General features: G+C 60.5%; 1 protein-coding gene across 4 annotated transcripts in view; it reads left to right on the plus strand.

Annotated features, from left to right (window-relative positions):
- Window positions 1–19745, plus strand: part of NFATC1 (nuclear factor of activated T cells 1) — a 77355-nt gene that overhangs the window by 27164 nt on the left and 30446 nt on the right. For all 4 annotated transcript variants that reach the window (XM_040985157.1, XM_040985153.1, XM_040985155.1 and 1 more), the window contains 5 exons: window positions 3811–4013; window positions 5251–5423; window positions 6242–6382; window positions 13381–13436; window positions 15284–15416. In XM_040985157.1, coding sequence (XP_040841091.1) covers window positions 3811–4013; window positions 5251–5423; window positions 6242–6382; window positions 13381–13436; window positions 15284–15416 — 706 coding nt within the window. The remainder of the gene's footprint in view (window positions 1–3810; window positions 4014–5250; window positions 5424–6241; window positions 6383–13380; window positions 13437–15283; window positions 15417–19745) is intronic.

Below are 19745 nucleotides of genomic sequence, written 5' to 3' on the forward strand. Positions count from 1 at the left end.
AGCATCGGTCATATGGAACAACTCAGCCAAGAGAGAGAATCGGAATTGGGGGATATTCAATGTGCTGCTCAGTCTGCTTGGCCATTGGTTCACCACACATGTGCTCCAGGCACACACTCGCACGTGCACACACAACTCCTCCACAAATGCACTCCCAAACATGCACACATACTCCACAGTGTGCGCACACACATGACCAGCCTGTGAGGAGGTGGGCAGCGCACACCCACACACGTGACCCAAGTACCTGTGGGGAAGGCACCACGGAGGAGCTTTCCTCCGCCGGCCTGCACATCCCCGAGGAGCCGGAGTGAGCTGCTTGTGCTCCTTGTGGGACACACGCTCCTCACACAGACCCTGGGAGGGACCACCCGCATGCAGCAGGGGCCAGGGAAGCCTGGTGGGTGCCCTGCTCTGAAACCCTCGGGTCGGGGGCTCTGCCCTCGGTCCTGTGACCCAGTAGGCACTGAGCTGGGCCTCAGTGTCCCCTCAGACTGCCCACTGCTCGTGGGTTTCTGGTTTCTGCACTGAGTACTTAGTACGATGTGCACAGTTCAGGCTGTCCTGCCTTAGCACTTGGCCTGCATTTCCTTGGCCATAAGGACCGAGTCTGGTTCGTGGGGCAACACAGGGCTCGCTGATGAGAGGCAGGACTCCGGCGTTCCCTCCTACACAGGGAGGGTCCCCTCTGTGGGCAGTAGCCCAGGACCACCCCAGGCACCTTTGGCTGCTGCTTTTCTTGATGGTGCCGTGGCTGGGACTGGCTGAGGCCCCGTGGGACAGCTGACTTGGGACGTGCACATGTAGCCCGTCCTCTCTGCAGAGGTGACCCACTGCCGCTCACACACGCAGGGTTCTTGCTGTGGACGCCTCTGTATGTTCCCTGACTCGGGGGGCTCATTGGAGGCGGGTGATTAGCGCTTCCTTCGCAGGCCAGGATTCCAGCCCCGGTTGTCATCCGCGTGAGTGCTGAGATCAGCACAGCAGCTAAAAACAAACATTTCCCTGCGAGGACAGTCAGCACCAGCACCCTGGACATGGGGGCAGCAGAGGCATCTACTGTGACAGGTGACTTTAGAAGTGCTGTGGTGACAGGAGCCGTGGGCGCCACGGGCAGAATAGCTGCGCGCTGGCCGCAGGAGGTGTTCCACGGCGAGAATGTCGCAGTTTAAATAATAGATGTTTACCTCCCAGGTGAGACCTTAAATATCCTCATTTTCGTGCACGCAGCCTGCTTTTTAAAGGACCGAGTCACACTGCCATGCAGTGTTCCACACACTGTCAGACAGCTAGCATGATTGGGGGGACCTCAGGAAGGTCCTTGTCACCTGGCCCTGGCGGAGCTGCTGGCTACCACAGGCTGCCCACTGCTTCCTGGAGAGGCTCCTGATGTGTTTCTGTGCTGAATTTCAGTCAAGGGGATCCTTGCAGGGTGCAGGGTACGGGCCGCCTCTGCCTGCGTCTTGCATTTCCTCATGCAAAGATGCTCATGCAGCCTGGAATGTGGGCTTCCTGGGGAGTTAAGACAGTGACCCACACAGGCTCCCTCAGGCTGGTACACAGGCTCCCTGAGGCTGGTAAACGGGGCTCCCCGAGGCTGGTACACAGGCTCCCCGAGGCTGGTAAATGGGGCTCCCCGAGGGGCTCCCTCAGGCTGGAAGACAGGACTCTCAAGGCTGGTACACAGGCTCCCTCAGGCTGGTACACAGGCTCCCTCAGGCTGGTAAACGGGGCTCCCTGAGGCTGGTACATCAGGCCCTCCAGGAGTCCATGCTGTGCTCCTCCAATGCTGGCACCAAGTGGGCACTTCAGTGCTCTGACTGGGCTGAGGGCATCCCTAGTCTTTCCCTGATTTCTTGGGAACACCGGAAGGCGGGGTTGGGAGAGCTGCTGGCATCTCCATTTCCCGCAGTGCGAAGCAGCCAGCACCCCAGGATCTGTTCTCCTGTCTCGGGGCCACTGTACCTGCCCAGATGCCATGCAACACCTGGTGTCAGCAACATTCGAGTGCCTCCATCTTTGGACCAATTGAGGCCAGAAGAACCTACGAGCCTCCGTCTACTTGGCCTGCTGGAGGTCAGCTGCTGGCTGCCCTGCCCGCTGACCGCCGACAGCCTAGCCCAAGCTGGTCCTGAGCGTAAACTGGCAAATGTTGGCGACGAAACTCGGCTGGGTTGGGGTTGTGGTTGCCGGCTCAGGTACACAGGAAGCATTGCAGGAGTTGGAACAGGGCCCTCAGCCATGGCCGGCCCTCACCTCATGGGCCTCCTGAGCAGGCCAGGGGAGGACAACGCTCCTGCTGGGCCTCACTGCCTCCTGCAGACTGCCGCACCTGCCACTCCTGGTGGGTGCTGGCTCGGGGCAGATTGCACCCGGCCTGCCAGCGGGCCATGAGGCTGGTGACTGAGCGGCGGGGGGGGTGGGGGGTCGCACGCATACCTGTTTGAAATGAGTTTGCGACCCAGGGCCTCGATCTCGCTGGCCGCCTGTCTCCCCGTGAGGGACACGGAGCAGCAGCCTCGTAGAAGTGCTGTCCGGCACCCACATCAAACCCAGCAGCTGCTAATTGCGTGCAGGACTTCATGTGTCCGCTGTTGTTTCCCAAGTGGGCACGTAAGGGCGTCCAGGTCCCCTTAGAGCGGCGGGAGCCAGCGCCTCTCGGGTCCCCACAGTCACTTCCTGCCTCAGGACGCCAGTGGCCAGCTGGCCCTTGGTGAACAGGAGGAGGCAGAGGCTGAGCCACGAAGGCTTCTCGGCCTCTGCAGACAGAGCGGTCAGGCGGCCTGCTGGGAACCCGCCAGGTGCCAGGGACTCAGCCCCTGCCGGGTGCCGCACCTCTGCCCCAAGTCACAGACAGAGCTCTTGTATTTCCCATGGGCAGATAGACCTGGTGTCCTCGGCCTTGAAGGGCAACACCCGTCACTGTGGCTGGCACTGTGATGTGACTTGCTCGTCGCCACATTGCTAGGGATGGTGTCTGTCGCCACGGGCCTGGGCCTTCTGCTGAGTATTCGTTTTTTTTTTTTTAAGATTTATTTTTATTATGTTTTATTGGAAAGGCGGATATACAGAGAGGAGAGACAGAGAGGAAGATCTTCCATCCAATGATTCACTCCCCAAGTGAGCGCAACGGCCGATGCTATGTCGATCCGAAGCCAGGAGCCTCTTCTGGGTCTCCCATGCGGGTGCAGGGTCCCAAAGCTTTGAGCCGTCCTTGACTGCTTTCCCGGGCCACAGGCAGGGAGCTGGAAGGGAAGCGGGGCTGCCGGGATTAGAACCGGCGCCCATATGGGATCCCGGGCGTGCAAGGCGACGACTTAACCACTTGCACCACCGCGCCGGTCCCGAGTATTCGTTTTTGATTCAGCAGCTGGGAGTAGGCTTGCTTAGCTGGGTGTAACTGCAGTGAGGGTGTGGGGTCCGCACTGTGGGACCCTCAAGGGAGTGAGCACAGGTCTTGTGGCACACACAGCCTGGGTCTGTGTGCACGTGCCCGGCCTCCTGCCTGGCCAGGGGGCATTTGGTTCTTCCCAAGCCTTCATCCAGGCATAGCCCATGTGTGTGTGGGTTCTGGTGGTAGAGGGGCATGCTGGGCGCACCTGTGGGTGAGTGTGACCTAGCGCTGGGGAACTTTCCAACAATGAGGCATTTTCCAAGCTTACTTTCCAAAAAGTGGGTTCTGCCGGGGAGGAAAGTGTGGGGCAGGGGGCTGGGGCCGAGCTTGTCTCCATGTCAATTGGCGTCTCGTAAAAGTCCAAGCCCAGCACTGCACGTGCACGGGCTCAGGGGCCGCCTCTGTTTTCTCGCCAGCTGCACGGCTACTTGGAGAATGAGCCGCTCACGCTGCAGCTGTTCATCGGGACGGCGGACGACCGCCTGCTGCGGCCCCATGCCTTCTACCAGGTCCACCGCATTACAGGCAAGACCGTGTCCACCAGCAGCCAGGAGGCCGTCCACTCTAACACCAAAGTCCTGGAGATCCCGCTGCTGCCGGAGAACAGCATGCGTGCCGTGTAAGCAAGGGCAGGTGGGCTCGTGACTCTGCTGTCTGCAGCCCAACTTGGGGGTCAGGGAGCCCCAAGACCAGCACTGGATAAACCAGCGATGTCAGGGGTGACATCAGCGATGAATGCCCAGCTCCCAGACACAACACCTGTTTGTTTCTGAATTCAACAGTGTGATCGGCATGGTTAAAATGTGGGCACAGAGCAGGTTGGTTGTCTGGATGCCATTCTCGGCGTTACTGACACTGCCGACCTGTGTGACCGTGGCTGACCTCTTCCACTGTGATGTCTGACGGTGTGGCCAACCCCAGAGTCCCTTCTGACACTGGGCAGCTGGAGACAGACCCTACATTGCATCAACACATCATACCCTAAGTGAGAATATAGCCAGAGAGAACTGTGTCCCTACGTAGGTGTGTGTGTGCGCACGCGTGCACGTGTGTGAGTGGGGTTATAACACACGGGCCGAGAGGTGAGACCACAGAGTGTGCCACCAGTGACACAGGGCATGGCGTGAGTGTGCTTGGAGCTGCCCACTGGTCTCCTAGGGACGTGACTGTTGATCAGGGCAGATGGGCGGGAGCCAGCCCTCTGCAGCAAGTGCCTTAGGCTGCTCGGGGGCGAGGGACAGCAAGAGAGGAGGCACGTGGAAGCCACGTCATGTGGGACTGTGTGGGGTTACCACAAGTTATCGGTAACTTCTGAGCCAGCCAAGTCTCAAGCAAAGGGACAGCATCTTCCTGTGTTGGCTTTGGGAGCCTGGGGTCCTTGCCCAGCCCTCGGCTGCCTCAAGAGCCAGGCGGGATCAAGGCTGGGGGACTCAGCCATGTCTTCTGCCCCCACCTTTCATGGCCTGCTTTTCCGGAGGCCGGTTCTGGGTGAACCTGAAGTTACTAAGTTAGACTAAGTTAAGTGAAACTCTAGAAGAAAAGTGGGGATGTTCCGCTGAGTAATGGAAATCCTGACAACCTCTTTCCGTGCGCTGGGCTTTCCTGGGGCCACTGCAGGCAATGGGGGTGGGAGTTCTGGCTGCCCCTCCCCCCAGCTGCTCTGTGGCGTGCCCTGGGCCAGCAGGCCGAAGGTCAGACAGACCCGCAAGAGGCCAGAGGTGGAGCCACATTGGCTCCAGGTGGCTGCTGCGTGGAGAGCCCAGCTCTGGCAGCTTTGCCCATGCATGGGCTTTTCCCGTGGAGCTGGGCCTGGGGTGAGGGCAGGACCTCACAGCAGTTGTGCTCTGGTTGGGCAGCATCGACTGTGCCGGGATCTTGAAGCTGCGGAATTCCGACATCGAGCTGCGGAAGGGAGAGACGGACATTGGCAGGAAGAACACCAGGGTGAGGCTGGTGTTCCGCGTCCACGTCCCACAGCCCAGCGGCCGGACGCTGTCCCTGCAGGTCGCCTCGAACCCCATTGAGTGTTGTAAGTACACGGGGTGGGGCTGCCGGGAGGTGGGCTGCCGGGAGGTGAGCAGCTGGGAGCAGCTTTCAGTGGTGCTACATGAGTGACCAACCTGCCCAGGGCAGCCGGGAAAGGCCGGGAGGCTATGTGGATGTGTTTGCAGCTGCAAGGTGCTGCATGGCACAAGTGCAAACTGCACCAGCCTCCCCTGGTGGCTGAGGTGCTGCTCCTCCAGTTAGCATGTGGGCCACCAGGTGAGACCCAGGCTGCCAACACCTTGCCTGTGGTCCAGTGCCTTCCCCTGTGGGACAAACCTGTCCTCTGAGCAGGGCTGGGGTAGGGCCTGGCACCCTCCTCTAAGCACTTGGCACCTCGGTGAGTCAGGCACAGCCAGGGTGCCAGCCCACCAGAAGGATGTGCAGACAGCCGCATTGGGACCCTCTGCCCTCAAAGGCCCACTGCTTGTTGGGCTGCTGTCCCCTTTGCCAAGGTCACCTGTGGCATGGCCTCCCACTCCAGCTCCTGCCCCCTTAGTGTTCACACAGGGTCCCTCACTCCGAGCTTGAATCTTGGCTGTGTCTCTTGGCCCCAACACGCCCTACCTGTGCCATGGAGAACATGGGCGTATCAGACCTGTGGGTTGCCTGTGTATTTGTGTGATCACTGTAACCAAAAGAGAAACCAGCTCCTTACATCAGCAGTGCTGGAGACGGTGGGGATGGGACAGCCCTTGCTCCCAGCACTCTGGAGCCCTCGGCGCCCTGGGCATGCTGGCTGGGCTCTTGGGGGGACAGGTGGCCCTGGAGGCCCTGTTCACCCTCCTCTCCTGTCTAACACAGCCCAGCGGTCAGCGCAGGAGCTGCCCCTGGTGGAGAAGCAGAGCCTGGACAGCTACCCAGTCATCGGTGGGAAGAAGATGGTCCTGTCTGGCCACAATTTTCTGCAGGACTCCAAAGTCATCTTCGTGGAGAAAGCTCCAGGTGTGTGCTGGGAAAATGCCCAGCTGGGTCCTGGGGCGGAGCTGGTGTCCAGGTGACATGACAGGTGTCACGGTGCAGTGTGTCCAGGTGACATGACAGGTGTCATGGTGCAGGTATGTGCTGGGAAAATGCCCAGCTGGGTCCTGGGGCGGAGCTGGTGTCCAGGTGACATGACAGGTGTCACGGTGCAGTGTGTCCAGGTGACATGACAGGTGTCATGGTGCGGGTATGTGCTGGGAAAATGCCCAGCTGGGCCCTGGGGCGGAGCTGGTGTCCAGGTGACATGACAGGTGTCACGGTGCAGTGTGTCCAGGTGACATGACAGGTGTCATGGTGCGGGTATGTGCTGGGAAAATGCCCAGCTGGGCCCTGGGGCGGAGCTGGTGTCCAGGTGACATGACAGGTGTCACGGTGCAGTGTGTCCAGGTGACATGACAGGTGTCATGGTGCGGGTATGTGCTGGGAAAATGCCCAGCTGGGCCCTGGGGCGGAGCTGGTGTCCAGGTGACATGACAGGTGTCACGGTGCAGTGATGCCATGTGTTGGTCACGGGGTGGCTCTGCCCGAGTTTGTGTCTCATGTGGGTGACACCATGTGTCAATTTGTGCACATCTCATGGTGGCAGGTGCTCCATGCAGGTCATGGTGGTGGCTGTGCCAGCCCCACCCTTGCACCTCTTTTGCTGGACGGAGGAAGCCAGAGTCCCTTTGTGAAGCTACCTGGCTGTCCTCACTCCTCTGCGCCTCAGTGCTTAGGGCACTTTCTCTAACATGTATCTTTGGGATGCCTGGATGGGTCCAGGTGGGACCTGCTTGAGCCTGCTGACTTGTGATCCAGGTCTGGGAGCCCCTGGTGTAGGGTGCCCTGCCAAGGCCATCCTCCCAGAGAGGTATGGTATATGCAGCCCCTCTTGCAGCCCCTCTGCTCCTCGCCTGTGCTCCTAGTCCATTCTTGGTGCCTGGGCCCACTGCTGCTGTTTTCAGTACAGCTGCTTTGAGGAAGGGCTGAGACCTTCCTGCAGCAGGTGGGGCACTGTTGTGAGTCTGAGGGGAGGGGCTAGAGCATCCTAAGCTGTTATCTCCAGGGGCCATCCTGTCTATGGGTCTGGCCACATATGAGTGAGTGCAGAGCCCTGACCCAGCTATGCGCCTGGGTCCCTCCCTGCGGACCCTGGCCCCGGACATGGCGGGGGCTGAGTGGGTGGAGCAGGACTCAGCCAGCCAGAACTCACAGCTCTGCGTCGGGGTAGGGGAGGCTGCTCTCAGGCTCCTGGCAGGCGCCATTTCTGTGTGGACACAGGACAGGCAGAGCCGGCTCAGCACTGGAGTGGGGAACAATTTTTCTTGCTGGCACCTCCCAGTTGGGGTTGTCCTGGAGACGGCAGCCTGACACTGGTTGTAATCACTGCCGTAGCAGCCACCAGCCTAGATAATGGGCCTTGATTTTGTGCTTTGTGCCGGACACTTGAGTACCTAAACTGCAGCAGCTCGGCCCGCCTTCAGTCACGCCCGTTCTGAGCTGTGGAGAAAGCTCACGCAGGGCCTGCGACATTAAGGGCTGTTCATGCCCTTCCCCACGGAAGACACCTTGAGCAGGCATGGGGTCCAGGGCGACGCCAGGCAGGCCGCACTGCACTCTCCCAGTGGGGTGTCTGTGGCCAGAACTGCCGGGCTATGGCAACCGCACAGCCCTCCTGGCCACCCGCCAGCCTGTGTTGCCAGCGCCTCTTCCCATATGCCCTGGAAGACCAGGTCCTTGGCCGTGTCCAGAACCAGCTTGGCTCTTGTGGTGAGTGCTGAGTAGACGCCCCGTGGGCAGCAGGCACAGGAGCTCCAGCCGTGCTTGTCCGTGTGCTGTCGGCAGCCGGCACAGGAAGGCCTGAAGAGGGACCAGGATGCGCACGCTTTCCTTGCATCCCGTTGGCCTCTTGGGTGGAATCCGTCGGCCCAGAGATGCCCTCCCAGTGCAGCCGGGCCCCTCATCTGGCGCCCAGCTCTTGTTGGTGACGAGCTGTTCCTTGTTCTGCTTTTTGTGGTGTGGGGAAGCCACTAAACTCGACTTACCTCGAGAACACAGCTGCCCTCCTCCCTACTGATAGGTTCTTCCAGTCCATTGCAAGTTCTGGTTTGTAAACTGCTACCTGAGGTGGACCCCAGCATGGTTGCCAGGGCTGTCCAGGGACTGTGCTGTCACTGCTGACCCTCCAGCCTGTTGCGGACCCTGCCGGGCTTGGCACCCTCGGTTCGGTGGATCCGTCTCCACCGATCACCTGCCATGTGTGGCACGTGAATCCCTGCACCTGCCTGGTGTACAGGCAGTGCGTGAGCTGTGGGCTGTCTAGTCTCCAAGATGGCCAGGAGAAGGGAAGGCACCGGCCTCCCATCCCCAGCCTCTACGCTGCTCTGGGGGTGCAGGAAGGAAGAGGCAGAGCGCAGCCCTCACTCACACTGAGCCCCACAGGCTGGCTGGAACCTCTGTTCCTGCCTGGCCTGGCCGGTGGCTTCTCCCTCTCGGGCCTACCTCCTGCTGAGGTCCCTTCAGCAAGGCTGTCTGATATCCACTGGGCAGCCAGAGCCCTCGGCATGTGGACAAGGAGACCCCATGTCCTTCTCTGTCTCAGCCCAGACTGAGGGAAGTGTCCCCTCTTGTCCCCTCTGCCGCACGGAGGCCCGGCCCAGGTAGATCTCTAAGGCCAGGTTCTGGCAGCCAAGGGCAGAGCAAGGTCACCTCCTGCAATGCCTCCCTTGGAGAGCTCAGACCGAAACCCAACCGAGGCTGCACTCCGCCCCGCCCCCGCCAGGCTGGAGACAGCACCGTCTGCTCTGGGCATAGGTGGGGGAGACCACAGGCAGAAGGCCGGGATAGAGGCAAGGACCACACGCTGCATGCTCACCGTGTGGACACAGCCAGCTCTGAAAGTTCATCATGCAGCGATCTTGTTATTTATTGGAAGTCAGACCACTCCCCAAACGCTGTTACAAGCAGGGCTGGGCCAGGTGAAAGCCAGGAGCTCAGTCCAAGTGTTGATGCGGGTGTCAGCTTCTGCTGTCTCCCAGGTACACACAGACAGGAAGTGGGCTGGGATTCGAACCTGGCATCCTAACCACTGCTGCAGGCATCTGATGAATACCCTGTCCGTGGGCAGGCTCCCAAGAGCCGGCAGAGTGGCCGCATGGGGATGGGATAGCAAGTCTGTCTACTCCTCTTCATGGGGCCTCTGCCCACAGCCCCTCCGTGGGCACTGTCCCCTCAGCCTGCCAGCAGCCCAGGGTCTGCTCGTCCTATGTGAGCAGGTTCCAGGCAGCTGCCCCACGTGAGACGCTTTGGACCCGCCAACGGGTACAGAGTGTGTATGTGAGTGCACAGGCTATGTGATGTGCAGGAGTGCGGTGTGACTTGGACCTGCATGTGCCGGGGGTAGGCGTGCGGCCGGGCGGGCGCCTGCTGCGCCTTCCCACAGGGCTGGCAGGGACTGGTGCCTGCTGTCTAGCTGGGGAGCTCTCACATTCCCTGAGACCTACCCACTGCAGGGGCAGGTGGCCAGAGCGGGTCGTGTGTCGTCTGCTCACGTGGTGCACACGCAGTGAGCTCCTCAGCAGCCCAGCAGTCACGTGCTGCCTCAGGGGGTTCTGGGAGCCTCGTGGGTGTGTGCTCTCGTCAGCCCAGCAGGTGTCAAGGCTGTGGGCATGGGGACATTCAGCAGCCTGAGACCACGTCGTGGCGTCTAGGAAGATCCTCGTTCCCTGTTCCTGGCAGTAGGCAGAGAGGACAGATTCGGCAGGGCAGCACTCGTCCCCGTTCGTCATGGAATAAAAATACTGCAGTGCTGAGCGAGTCAGGCGGGGCTCGGGCCGGCACCGTGAGGCTGTGTTACATGGCTGAGTGGGGCTGGATGTTGTGTCCCTCACTCGGAAGCAGACAGTGTGGGCCAAAGGCTTTGTTCTCAGCGGCCCCTGAATGCAGGGCCCTCACACATCTCAGGGAATCTCAGAGCAGGAAAAGGAACACAGCCCTTCAGCTGTGGTGGAGCCCGTCCCACAGGACCCTATGGAAGCCAGGGTCACTGCTGGCCTGGGCGCCCAGTGTCACCACTGTGGCCCTGGGAGCTCTTCCCTGTATGGATAGACCTATGGGGGAGTGGCCAGGGTGTGGCAGGGCTCACCAGGGCTGGACAGGAGGTGGCTGAGCCTCTGTGGTGGTCGGGGGAAGTGGTCACTGTGGGACCTCGCCCACATCACAGCGGCTCTCATGATGGCCGTAGTCATGATGGCCGTAGCACTGCAATCTGCACATAGGGGAGCAGGCCTGCACAGCCCCTCCCCACCCCCAGCCCACATGTCAGGCCCGCACAGCCCCTCCCCACCCCCAGCCCACATGTCAGGCCCGCATAGCTCCTCCTCCCCACCCCCCAGCCCACATGTCAGGCCTGCACAGCCCCTCCTCCCCACCCCCCAGCCCACATGTCAGGCCCGCACAGCCCCTCCTCCCCACACCCCAGTCCATGTGTCAGGAGCCAGAAGACTCCCAGCCATGTGGTCACCACGGGCCCTCCCTCCTGACAGACACGCACCCATCGGTAGCCCTCCAGTCCCACTGCCCCATCTTCAGAGCCAGTCCTCTTGTCCACTCAGTGGCCTTGCCCTGGCTCACCTGGGAGCAGGGGTGCCCGTGTGTGGCTGATTGCATTTCGTTTGTCCATGATGAGCTGATGGGCACAAGCTGGTTCTTCCCCTAGTGGTGCTCATGTGCCCAGCTGGACTCACATGATGAGTGGGAATGTCTGGGAGGGAGCTGCCATGCTGTGGTGTCTATGTCTCTCGTGGTGCTTCCAAGGAGGGAAGCTGCTGGCTCATGTGCCTCATCCCAAGAGCCCAGCATGGGGTCCTGCGCGATGGCAAGGCTGCGGCAGGGCAGCACTGTGTGGGCAGTCAGGAAGGAGCAGGGTGGCTCGCTGTTCTTGCTGGGGCTGGGAGGCCCTGTGCATCTTAGATTGCTCCTGGCTGGTATGCTGCAAGTCTTCCTGGCTGCCCTGGCCCAGCGGCGAGGTGGCTGTCCTCCTTGATGGCTGCCGTGTCCAGCTTTGGATCGCCTGAGGGCTGCTGGCCCTGGCCTGTATCTGTGTCCCCCACAGTGGCCAGCTTCCCTTCTGCCCTAGTATGACTCTGCAGCCCTGTTGGCTGCCGTGCTGACCCAGGGACCCGCAGAGCTGGCTGTGGGCACCGAGGAGGAGGCTGGCAGGAGGATAGGAGGCGGGCTTAGGAGAGCTGGCGCTGGGAGCAGCTCCTGCTGCTTCCTGCTCGGAAACAATGTGTCAGGCCGCTCAGCTCGGGGGGCGTGGCGGGGAAGCCTTCCCGATGACTCACACTCCAGGGAATCCCCTAATGGTTTGGAACATTCTTGCTTCTGGACAGAGAACGGGAGTAGGAGCCGCTGATAAGGCCGGAGCACAAAGGGCCCTTCAGTGCTGACCGCTCCCTGCTGCTGGAGGCCACCGGGCTGCACAGGGCTTTGCAGGAGAGCAAGGCCTTGGCCTTCCCACTGCTGCTCCCTGGGACGGCTCATCTTGAGAAAGGGGTGCCTTGCGATTCCCTGAAACTCCCCTTGGAGCAGCCCTGGGGAAGGCCAGGACCAGCGTCCAGCAGGTACTGCTTGCTGCAGGCTGTTGAGGGGCTCTGTGTGGTCACTCCTGCCTCTTCCTTGTACCTCCCAAGATGATTGGCCATGAGTTGAGGTTTACGGCTGCCATGGGCTCGCTGAGAGATGGAGCGCTGGCCCCACGTGCGGGTCTGTCAGTGGAGCTTTGTTGGGTGATGGGGACCTGGGAGCTGTGCACCTGAGTGCCTGTGGCTGTCCCTCCCTGACCACACCTGGGTGTGTGGCACCCTCTGTGTGTGGCAGACGCCGTCACAGGGCGTCGCCCACTGTGACCTCCAGCTGGGTGGGGCCCAGGCAGGCAGGTAATGACACCACAGCTGGCTAGGCAGGGGTGAGGCGGAGACAGCTCCTGTCCTAGGAAAACTCACAAGTTGCTTGGAAAGCAAACAGAGACTGTCCTGTGAAGGGCAGTCTGACTTGTCAACACAGGGTGGGAGGAGCCGGCGTCCTCGTGGAGCAGCCTGCCCGGGATTCCCAGGTGCGCCCCAAGCCCGAGGGTGTGCCGTAGAGTGAGGCCGAGCACGGGGAGTCACAGCCTTGTTGCCTGCCTCTTCTCCCCGGTGGGGGGACACAGCCATCCCCGAGCCAATGCTCACGTGGTCCCCAAGTGGGGTCACCTAGGAGGAGCTTGTAGGTGGGCTGGCCTGTGGCTCCCAGCCCACCCCCACCTGGTGGGGCAGGAGAGAAAGAAGCACTAAAGAACCAGCTGCCTCGTGCTGTGTGTTCCTCGGGAGGTACAAGGAAGAGACAGGGCAGGAGTGACCACACAGAGCCCCTCAACAGCCTGCAGCAAGCAGTACCTGCTGGACGCTGGTCCTGGCCTTCCCCAGGGCTGCTCCAAGGGGAGTTTCAGGGAATCGCAAGGCACCCCTTTCTCAAGATGAGCCATCCCAGGGAGCAGCAGCAGAAAGGCCAAGGCCTTGCTCTCCCACAGTGGCCTGCTGCATGGGGGAACTGGGCCACATGGGGAGGAAGAGGTCCCCCTTGGAGGCCAACAGCCCCTGTGTCTCAGTCGCTGCCTGCTGTGTGGCAGGAATGGTTTTCCTCCATGGCTCAGGCTGGAGGCCCAGGCCTTCTCACGTCAGGCCCCAAAGCTGTACCAAACAAGTCCTTGCCTGGCACATCAGGCTGGGATGGAAGGAGCCCCTGGGCCAGGGGTCTTGGGGCCCCACCAGGTGTGTGTTGCCTAGCACCACTTGGCTGGACCTGTGTGTATAGTCCCAGCCCTGAGGGTCAGCATCCTTTTGGGGAGCTCTGTGTCTGGGCCATAGAGCAGGCATGGGGGAGGTGTAAGAGTGAACCCCCACTTTCAAACTAATGCCTCTGCTGGTCCTGCCTTCCAGATGGCCACCATGTCTGGGAGATGGAAGCCAAAACCGACAGAGACCTATGCCAGCCGGTGAGTGCCCAGGGTGTCCATGAAGTGCACATGGCAGCAGCAGGATACTGGGCAGAGCTGCAGGCCCGTCCAAGCCTCCCCTGGGACAATGTGTTGCTTGCCCTTGGTTCAGCTGCTCCAGGCAGCCCACACAGAGCAGACCCCACACGGCATCTGCCCCCCAGAGACCACATGTTCCCAGCCTCCCACGCAGGCGCCCAGCACTGGCTGGGACACGCTCCACTGCCTGCTTGGCAGTGAGTTCCCGCCACCATGCCAGGACCTATGGCCCCACTGAGCAGTCGGGTGTGACCAGAGCAGCAGAGACACTGCAGCTGTGTGTATGGACACATGGCAGGTGCCATTAGGTGTGTCCCAGCCTTCTCTGTCCCGACGATGATTGCCCTGACTGGCGAGTTGTACAGACTGCTGTTAAATGTTTGCTTACCTGAAAGGCAGAGTTCTGGTGCATGCCAATGCATTCCCCCATGCCTGCAGCAACCAGGCTGCACAAGACCAGGCCAACACCCCAGAACTCAACCTGCGTCTCCTGCGGGTGGCAGGGGCCCTCGTGTGCTAGTCCTCACATGCGGCCCCCGAGGGTAGGCAATCGCAGGGAGCTGGGTCAGGTGCTGGATCTGGGCCTGGAGCAGGCACTCCATGTGGGCTGTGGGCATCTGGGTGGCATCTTCACAGCCTGGTGGCCGAGTAGCCGAGGCTAATGGCACCTCTGGTGTCTAATGGGGTGTCCTCTTAAATTATTTCACTTGGACCCCTACGGGCAGCCACTCTCTGTCTGGTGTGTTCAGAGCTCTGAGCTTCGCTGTAGCTCTGCGGGGGCATCCTGGGCTGTGCCAGGGCTCTGAGCTTCGCTGCAGCTCTGCGGGGGCATCCTGGGCCGTGTCAGGCCTCTGAGCTTCACTGCAGCTCTGTGGGGCACCCTCGGCCATGCCAGGGCTCTGAGCTTCGCTGCAGCTCTGTGGGGGCATCCTGGGCCGTGCCAGGGCTCTGAGCTTCGCTGCAGCTCTGTGGGGCACCCTCAGCCATGCCAGGGCTCTGAGCTTCCCTGAGCCTGCGTGTTTCCCAGGGCCACCTCTCAGCAGCCAGGGTAGAGGCCCCTCTTCTCCCCTTGCAGCCTGTAGCACTGGCTCGGCTGACTTCCTGCCTGCATTTGAGTGATCCCCAGGGTCGGGTGCACACGCGGGCACCAATACACCATGTTCCCTTCTCTCTCTTTAAGATTTATTTGTTTGTTTATTATTTAGTTATTTGAAAGAGCAGTGGGGAGGGCGGGAGAGATCTTCTGCTGGGTCACTCCCCAAAGGGCCTCAATAGCCAAGGCTGGGTCAGGCCAGAGCTGCGAACAGGGCAACTGGCTGGGTCTCCCATGTGCGTGCAGGGCCCATTGCCTTCCCAGGTCATCATCAGGAGCTGGATTGGGTCTGAGCCCGAGCTGTGCTAAAGGATGTTGGGTCTCGAGCAATGCAGACTTAGTTGAGACAGTGGGTTTCCTCAAAAGCTCGCTGAGACATCAAGGCTGTGCTTGTGCGCCTGACCGACTTCTGTCGTTTCCTTCCATGTCTTTCTGATCTCTTCCTTCTGCGTGTGTCTGAGGTAGTGCTTGGATCATGTGCGGCATCTGTTGAGCAGGTTAATGGGCACTGGCCTTGCCCACATCACAGCACTGTCCTCCACAGGGACCCTGTCGCACACGGTCACACCCTGGTTCAAGTCTCCAGTTCTGAGGCAGCTTCCTGCTAATGTCCTGGGAAAGGGGGCAGAAGATGGCCCAGCCCCTCTGGGTGGCCCAGGAACCTTGGGTGCCAGGGTGCGAGGGGCACTCACGGCTTCCTGTCTGTGCTCCCTAGAACTCTCTGGTGGTGGAGATTCCGCCGTTCCGCACCCAGAGGATCAGCAGCCCCGTGCAAGTCAGCTTCTACGTGTGCAACGGCAAGCGCAAGAGAAGCCAGCTGCAGCACTTCACCTACCTTCCTGCCTCTGGTAATGCCACCTTTCTAACCTTGAGTCCTGACCAGGAACCAGGCATGCGTTTGTCCTGACAGGTGCAGAGACCCGCGGAGGGGCTGTAGGCAGCCTGGCGGAGGTGCCCATGTCCCTGTAAGGAAAACTCCTGCCAGGAAGAGGGGAGCTTATGCCCACCTTGGCCTTTGTCCCATGCACGGCAAATGTGTGCATCAGGGGTCTTCGCTGTTAGTCCTGCCAGGAGCGGACAATGGCTGCACGCAGTCCAAACCAAGTTGGATGCTTTGGAGGTTGATGGAGGCAAGGCACACAGCTGTGGGTGCTCTGCACGGACATCAGGGACACAGGCACTGGGCAGCTCCATCCTCGCCTCAGGGGGTAAGGGTTGCTGGGGACACGGGCTGCTGGGCTGCACGGCCCTGTCCTGACCCCAGGGACACAGGCACTGGGCAGCCCCATCCTCGCCTCAGGGAACAAGGGCTGCTAGGCCCTGTCCTGACCCTGGGGACACGGGCTGCTGGGCTGTAGGACCTTATCCTGGCCTCAGGGGACATGGGTGCTGAGCTGCTGGGCCCTGTCCTTACCTTGGGGACACGAGCTGCAGGCCCCTGTCCTGACCCCAGTGAGTGGCTACTGGGCTTCTGGCTGCAGAGCCCCATCCTGGCCTCAGGGCACACAGGCTGCTGGCTGCAGGGTCCCATGCTGGCCTCAGAGCACACTGGCTGCTGGCTGTAGGGCCCCATCCTGGCCTCAGGGCACACTGGCTGCTGTGCTTCTCCAGGGAGGCCGGTAGAAGCAGGGCACAGAAGCGTTCTCTCTCTGTCATCCTCTACGTTGAGAACTTAGCTACATTGCCATCATCACACTGCTGTACTTTCTAACAGAATTTTAGGAGAAAGTGTATACCAGGAACCAGCTGCAAAATCAGCTTGATAGTCAGAACTGCTTGGTGAGGGTTCTATTTCCATTTGCTGTGGGCTAGTTCATGAGACCGCATGGAGTCGTAGCCATGCTGGAACTGAGTTCCCCGGACACCACTGTGGCACATGGCAGAGGCGCTATGTGGTGGGGCTATGGCAGGTTGCAGCAGGGGGCCCAGGTCCAGGCTGCAGGAAAAGTAGAGACCTTGCCACCAGGGGAGGTGGCATCCTGGTTTGAGCATGCCAAGTGTTCTGGGAACGAGGACAGAAAGGTGATGACAGTCTGGAAACAGAAAGCCTGTCCCAAGCAGCCCTGTAGTGCAACGGACTGGGGATGGCATATTTTAGGGAAAACATAGGCTTTTGAGGACAAGCTGCTGTAGGGCAGTGCTGAGGATATGCCCGGGGTTCCTCCTGCAGAGGCACCTCACAGAAACACCTGCTACTGATCACAGTGCCCCGAGTCTTGGCACAGGGCCAGAGGGGCCGTTGTGTCTTGCGTACGCCCCACCCAGGAAGGGCCAGGCCCCACACTCCGCACCACCCCTGGAGCAGGCCAGCCAGTTGTGCCTGCTGTTCCCCCAGCAAGCTGCTCTTTGATACACGACTTCAGCCATGAAGGCATAGCATCCCTGAACACTGCTGCTCAGTAACCCAGCTGGGCAGGGCTACCTGTCTCACATAGCACAGCCTCCCCACAGCACAGCCTCCTCCCACCAGCACAGCCTCCTCAAAGCACAGCCTCTTCCCCACAGCACAGCCTCCTCCTCACAGCACAGCCTCCTCCCACTAGCACAGCCTCCTCACAGCACAGCCTCCTCCCACCAGCACAGCCTCCTCACAGCACAGCCTCCTCACAGCACAGCCTCCCCACAGCACAGCCTCCTCCCACCAGCACAGCCTCCCTACAGCACAGCCTCCTTCCACCAGCACAGCCTCCTTTCCCATAGCTGGGATCCTTCTGCTGCCTCCCAGGACTCTGAACTCCTTAGGCTAAGACCCAAGACCACATGAGCTGAATCTAGTCCTACTGCAGGCCTGATGTGAGGTTGTCAGTGTGTGGTTTAAAACCAAGGGACAGCTGGAGGGAGTCTGCATTGCTTGTGCGTCCTCAGCCTGGGCCAGCTGAGGTCAATAGGTAGCGACCCCTACTTTTGCAGACACATTGAGGTTCTGGGTCCCTGGAGCAGACGTTGGTGCCAGGGCTGTACTTCCCTCAGCTGCATCTCTGTGGTCATCCTGGGCTGGGCACAGCCTCTGAGTGCCAGCATGGCTGCTCTGGTCCAGGCAGGCAGCAGGTGCTTAGCGGGAGAGCCTTGGCCATGGACAGGCAATGGGTGCTTAGCGGGAAAGCTTTGCCGTGGACAGGTGATGGGTGCTTAGCGGGAGAACCTTGGCCATGGACAGGCAATGGGTGCTTAGCGGGAGAGCTTTGGCCAGGGGCCACGGTGGCTCGCCTCCTTGGCTGTGAAGCTGAGCTGTGGGTTGCTTAGTCTGCCCCTGAGCGCTTGTCTATGTCCTGCTCTGAAAGCACAGCCAGTTGGCGGGTGCATGGGCTGCTCTCTGCAATCATCCGGGTAGGCCACGGGGACCGCAGGAATGGGAGCAGGTCCTCTGGACCATTCCTGTTTGTGCAGTGTTGCATGCAGCCAAGTGTCAGGTTTTCCTCCAGAACTGGGCGTGAGGCTGCATCTCTGCATGCCTGACACCTCCTGCGTGGCATATGAAACACTAAGAGCAGGCCCTGGAGGCCTGTGGCTGCTGTGCCTACAGCCTGGCATGTAGCCATCTCAGCCGGATGCTCAGTGGGCAGGCGTGCCACAGTGAACCCAGCCAGTGGCACCCCAGGGCTAGCTCTGTGGCTTGAGGTGTCTGATGGGCCTGGAGAGTTAGTGTGGGTCGCTTGAGCCCTGCTAAGGGAGTCCCAGGTCCAGAGGGGAGCTCCTCCCACAGCTGAGACTGCAGGAGGGTGTACGGCCTGGGCAGTGGCCACATGGAGCCCGTATGGTCTCTCTCCATGGTGTGGGCACAGGTACACAGCTGTGCAGGGGTGGGTCTCTCACACAGCCAGGCTCTCCCTTACTGATCGCTCAGCCCAGCTCTGCTCTGCACCTTTCCTGAATCCAAACATTGAAGATCCTGCGGCACCACTGCCCTCTTCTCTCGCCTGTCCAGCCAGGAAGTGAGGACTGCACTTTCTCTTTGGATTCGTTCATTTGAAAGGCAGAGACACACAGAGAGGTCTTTCGTCTGCTGATTCACTCTCCGAGTGCCCGAATGCCCACAACCTCGGGGGTTGGGGCTGGGCCAGACCTGAGCCGAGAACCGGGAGCCTCCCACGTGGATCTAGGGGCGGGAGCTTTTGAAACGCCCTTCAATGCTTTCCCAGGCGCGGGAGCAGGAAGATGGATCAGACGTGAAGTAGCCAGCACTCAAGCCAGTGCTTATGTGGGATGCCAGTGTGGCAGGCAGTAACCTGACGCACTCTGCCACAATGCCTAGCTGTTCCATTCCCTGTATGTTGGACATCACACCCTGGAGGTGACAAGGATCAACTCACCGTGAAACTCCAGTGGGTACAGGTCACTCTGGAGCCCAGTGCCAGGTCTTCCTCAAGGGAGGACTCTGGGACAAGATTTTAAGACACAGTGACCCCAAATGTTGACTGTTAACACAAGCTCTTACCACCTCACTGACAGTGGCTAGGGACATGTGCATGCACGTGACACAGTGCCACACACACGCAGGCACATGGATACACATGTGAACACATACATATGAGCACATGGTAGCACACATGTATGTGGACATGTGGGCTACTCTTGTGTCTGTTCCCTCAGACACGTGCCTGTGTACGCGCACACAGCACCTGGCAGCACACGTGGATATGCATGTGGACGTGTGGACATTATCACATGTTCACATACACTAGCGTACGTTTCCAGACAGGCACACACGCCCATGGGTGCACATGTGGCACACATGTGGATACACCAGCACGTGTAGGCACACACGAGCATGCATTTTCGCCCTGAGCCTCCCTCCTTGCCCTGCATAGTAAGACCCAGGGCAGCATGTGAAGGGGAGAGTAACCCTGAGATTGCAGGGATGAGGGCAGGGACAAGCTACAGAGCAAGTGTTGGTGCGTGTACCCTGTGACCCAAGGAGAGGCCCTGAGCCAGGATATGTCACCCACTGGGACAGCTTGATGGTGTGGACACTGGTCGCAGCACGCAGCGGCCTGAGCAGGCTGCAGGGCTCCCAGGGAGGCTGGCGCCCGCAGGAGAAGAAGGGTCGCTGTGTTCCTGGCAGCTACCTGACTAGTGTACACAGCCTGCAAGGAAGCTCCCCGTGCAGCAGTTTCTGTGCTGACACCTCTGCGCGGCTGCCTGAGGCATGGCAGCTGTCCCCTGGAGACCACGCCCAC

This window comes from Ochotona curzoniae, unplaced genomic scaffold, assembly GCF_017591425.1.
Source record: "Ochotona curzoniae isolate NIBS_2020 unplaced genomic scaffold, NIBS_Ocur_1.0 contig_43, whole genome shotgun sequence".
NCBI classification, from domain to species: Eukaryota; Metazoa; Chordata; class Mammalia; order Lagomorpha; family Ochotonidae; genus Ochotona; species Ochotona curzoniae.